At 43.8% G+C, this 3759-nt stretch overlaps 1 protein-coding gene across 1 annotated transcript; it reads right to left on the minus strand.

The window, feature by feature from the left end:
- Positions 1 to 1641: 1641 nt before the first annotated feature.
- On the minus strand, positions 1642 to 3413 carry LOC104529704 (alkylated DNA repair protein alkB homolog 8). The gene is made up of 2 exons (XM_010174086.2): positions 3243 to 3413; positions 1642 to 2211 (listed from the first exon to the last, which is right to left on the minus strand). The coding sequence occupies exons 1-2, from the start codon at positions 3411 to 3413 to the stop codon at positions 1642 to 1644; spliced, it is 741 nt and encodes a 246-aa protein (XP_010172388.2).
- Positions 3414 to 3759: the final 346 nt, after the last annotated feature.

The following is a 3759-nucleotide window of genomic DNA, read 5'->3' on the forward strand; positions in this document are numbered from 1 at the left end:
TCTTGCTTAAATCAAGGCTTGGAGTGACAACTGCCTTCCCCTGTTGCCCGCACACCCAGAGCACTGTTCAGTGAGTTGCTCCCAAAATAGAAACTGAACAATCAACAGTGTTAGATCTTCACTTTCCAGCACTGTGTCTCCCTTGACAACACCATGGCCTGCTCACATCACTAGGTTGGGATCAGCAATACCCAACAGCCTGATGACAGATCTTACCAAGGAGGAAGGAAGGCTCCTCCTGCATAAACTCACCAGCTGCCTCAATACCAGAAGAGCCAAACCGCACACATATGGGAAGACCACCATTTCCCAGCTATATGGTATTTATTGAATGGGTGCAAACCAACTCCTGAACGTGCCCAAGAAGGCTCACCTACCATGGACATGCCTTCACATGGCCCAAAAACAAGAAATCAGCTAGGACAGGGCTGCTGCTACATGGAGAGCACGTGCAGCTGAGGAATGAGATCTTCTCCAAGGGCTCTTTGGAACCAGACAGCGAGTGAGGCACAGGCCAGATGAGTTATGATAGCAGCAAGCTCCTCTCTTACCACTGTTGTTCCCTCAGTTTTTCTCCATTATATGATGGGGGGTAAATGGCAGAGCCTAGGAGAAATGGTGACTGGGAGCAGGCTGCCAGCACAGCAGCCGTGAGCCTGCAAGTCTGAGGCAGGCAGGAGTAGGCCAAGGGCACACGCTGTCCTCCAAATCCCCGCATGATTCAGGATGGGCACCTCGGTTTAGATGCCATTAGTCACAGCAGCAATGACCTGCCTGTACCATAGATCTTGCCACAGCTACAGGTGATGAATCAATGAAAAGGGCAATGAGGGCACAGCTTAGCAGTGATGGTTTTCAGAGGCACCAAGAGCCACTCAGCCTGCAAAAGCCAGTCCATTGTATTTTAATTCTGGAAATGCATTGCAGGTGGCACCCTCCTTTGATACCACAAGAGCTGCGTTAAATAAATTGTGCTAATGATCACAGGCAACAGCAGCAATGGCTGCTGAGTCAGCCAGCCCAGCAGCAGTTCCCCTCTACTCCAGTTCTTTGTTCTTCTGAAGTAAATAAATATAATAAATAAAACTTGTTCCACTGCCAACATTTAGGGGATGAAACTACCCTGCAGAAAATTTGCACCAATACTGCTTTTGCTTTCATCTTTAATCCTGAATTTTTTTATTTTTTTTTTCCTAGGGGCACATAAGCTGTCACCCCACACCATGAACACTGGGTGCTTTACTTTTCCTGCCCAGAGCTCCATTCCAATTAGCTGTGGGCTGCAGGGAGGCCACTACACGTACACCAGCACAAACTGGTGTGAGAGAAGGAGGAGAAACAGGCCCTTTGTTTTTAAAAGCTCAACACTGGCCTTCCTGATTTCCATGGCCAGTATTTTCCTACTTAATCCTCTTCACTGTAATTCACAAAAGTAAAATAAACACTCTGCAGAGGTAGTATCTGAGTTTGGATATTATTTTGTTGACATATGCATACAATGCTAGATACCCTTATTAACCCAATAAACAGTCTTTATTCTGCTACTTTAAAAGAGGTAACAGCTGTAGCCTGCATTAAAAATACCTTTCATAGTGTAAAAACCAAAGAAAGCTCCACAGATAGTGGAGGAAACACCACAGGCTACAACTTTTCTAGAACCACACACCAGTTTCCCTGATCATAGTAACTCTTTTGAACCCTCACACAATCCAGGGTTCTGCACGCTGCTTCCAGTTCCCCTTCACAGAACACATGGTAATAGCGGTGGAAAACAGGGTTGAGTTCTTGTGATTCCTTGGAGCTGGCTGAAAACATCACTGTATCAACACTCTCCCCTTCCTTTTTAGTGCCACCTTTCAGGTGCCAGGGAACCAGCAAATCCTGAGAGTGAAAGGAGGTTCGGTTAGTGTGGACAGGCAGTCTGGAGTCTGCTGCTGGCTTTGCATCCCAGCCTTCATCCTTCCAGTCATTACGGAGTCCATCAGAACACCCTGAGTCTTGGCTGCTGCTGTCAGGCATTTGGTCACTAAGTGGTGTCTGGGCTGTGCCAGTACTGATTTCCTCCTCTTTGTCTTTACTACCATTCTTTTCCTTAAGGTATTTAGACTTCTGGTTTTTGTATTCTTGTTCCATTGCCCAGACATAAATTAGTGCTGTTCCACCAGGTCTTAGAAGCCGGGCCAGTTCACGGATAGCAGCCAGTCTCCTCTCCTGTAAAGGAAAAGCAAAAGCATGAAGCTAGTACACAAACAAAACAACAGCAGGACGGAATTGCAGCAATTCCTCCTTACTTTCCTCCACAAGATACAATAAAAATCAGAGGAATTTTTTCCACTATATATTTTCATTCATAACATAGTCCATCAATATTTGAACACAATTCTCTTTACATTTGAAAACAGTGCTGTGCTCAGCAGGATTTCTTGGACATATCAGCCCAGCTGGAAGTGACACAGATCTCTTCAAGAAGGTTGTGTTCAATATCTAAAATCACAGATTCAGATCTACCACACCTGATGATACACAACTTAAGTTTGCAGCTGAAGGGTCCAATTTACAGCTTAAATACAGGTGCCAAACAAAGATATGTCAGCCTTCTCCAAAACAGACTTCTTCCTACATTTTTATATTGCATTTGGAAACCTTTGCTGTATTTCTAGTATGGAGAGACCAGTGGGCCCAGCTCCATGGTCCAAAAACTTGCTACAATTGCACAGTTCCTGCCAGGAGAAGCTTACACAGCCCATAGATAATGCAGACTAGTGGGTAGTGTCCTTGCAGTTCTTTGCAGATGGACAATGAAGGCATAGAGAAAAAAACAAACAAACAAACAAAACTAAAAAACAAAACAAAACAGAAAACAAAACAAAACAAAACCAAGAGATCTGCTGGAGATTTGAGCTGGGAAGTAACATATCTCCTGACTCCCAAAGCAGAGCCCTCTTCTCCAGTGTCATTAATTGTAAGCAGATGAAAATGACACACAAACACCTAGATTAAAAGTGCCAGTAGGAGTAAGGGCACCTGAGAAGCAGAAGGAGAATGTGAAGAGAAAGCCTAAGCAGCAGCACAACAGCTTAACTCTGCTCTGACAACTACTTACACTAAGCACAAACTTTGATTCCCCTATTTTGTTCTTCCCTTTCACTTCCATAAGCCCAAACTAGCAGGTTTTTTTAGAACATCAGTAGCTCTGCACAGCAATACAACAGCACAGTGGAGCACGGAGAGGGGTGACTTACCGCTGTTGAGAAATGGTGGATGACAGCAATAGAGATGCAGGCATCACAAGAGCCACTGCGGATCGGCACCGACAGGGCGTCACAAACAAAAGCCTGGAAATTTTTTTCTCCACAAATATCCACCAGGTTTTTGCTGCGATCGCAGCCAACCTGTAACAGGAAGTGTTTCATTAAGCTTTTCATAAGAGGATAATTACAAGACTGAAAATTATTTTCACTTGATGCTTATAGTAGTACAGTCATCACAGTCTCCTACTGAGGTAAAACATTCTAGTTTAAAATAAAACAAAGAGTGAGTGTGAGAAAATAGCTTTAAGAAAGAGGAATATATGGTTCCCAGGTATAAACAAAAATTTCAAAAACCTGATACTTACTTAAAACAAAGATGGCAGACTGGATATTAAACAGCTCATTATAGCACCCTGATTTTGAACCAGCTTAAGACAGAACAGGTTTCAACCTAACTTTTCCTCAAAACCAGCTCTTAAGGTGTATTGGGTTTGCATGGCAAGGTTTT

Source organism: Antrostomus carolinensis, unplaced genomic scaffold (genome assembly GCF_000700745.2).
Source record: "Antrostomus carolinensis isolate BGI_N321 unplaced genomic scaffold, ASM70074v2 scaffold25498, whole genome shotgun sequence".
Classification (NCBI taxonomy): Eukaryota; Metazoa; Chordata; class Aves; order Caprimulgiformes; family Caprimulgidae; genus Antrostomus; species Antrostomus carolinensis.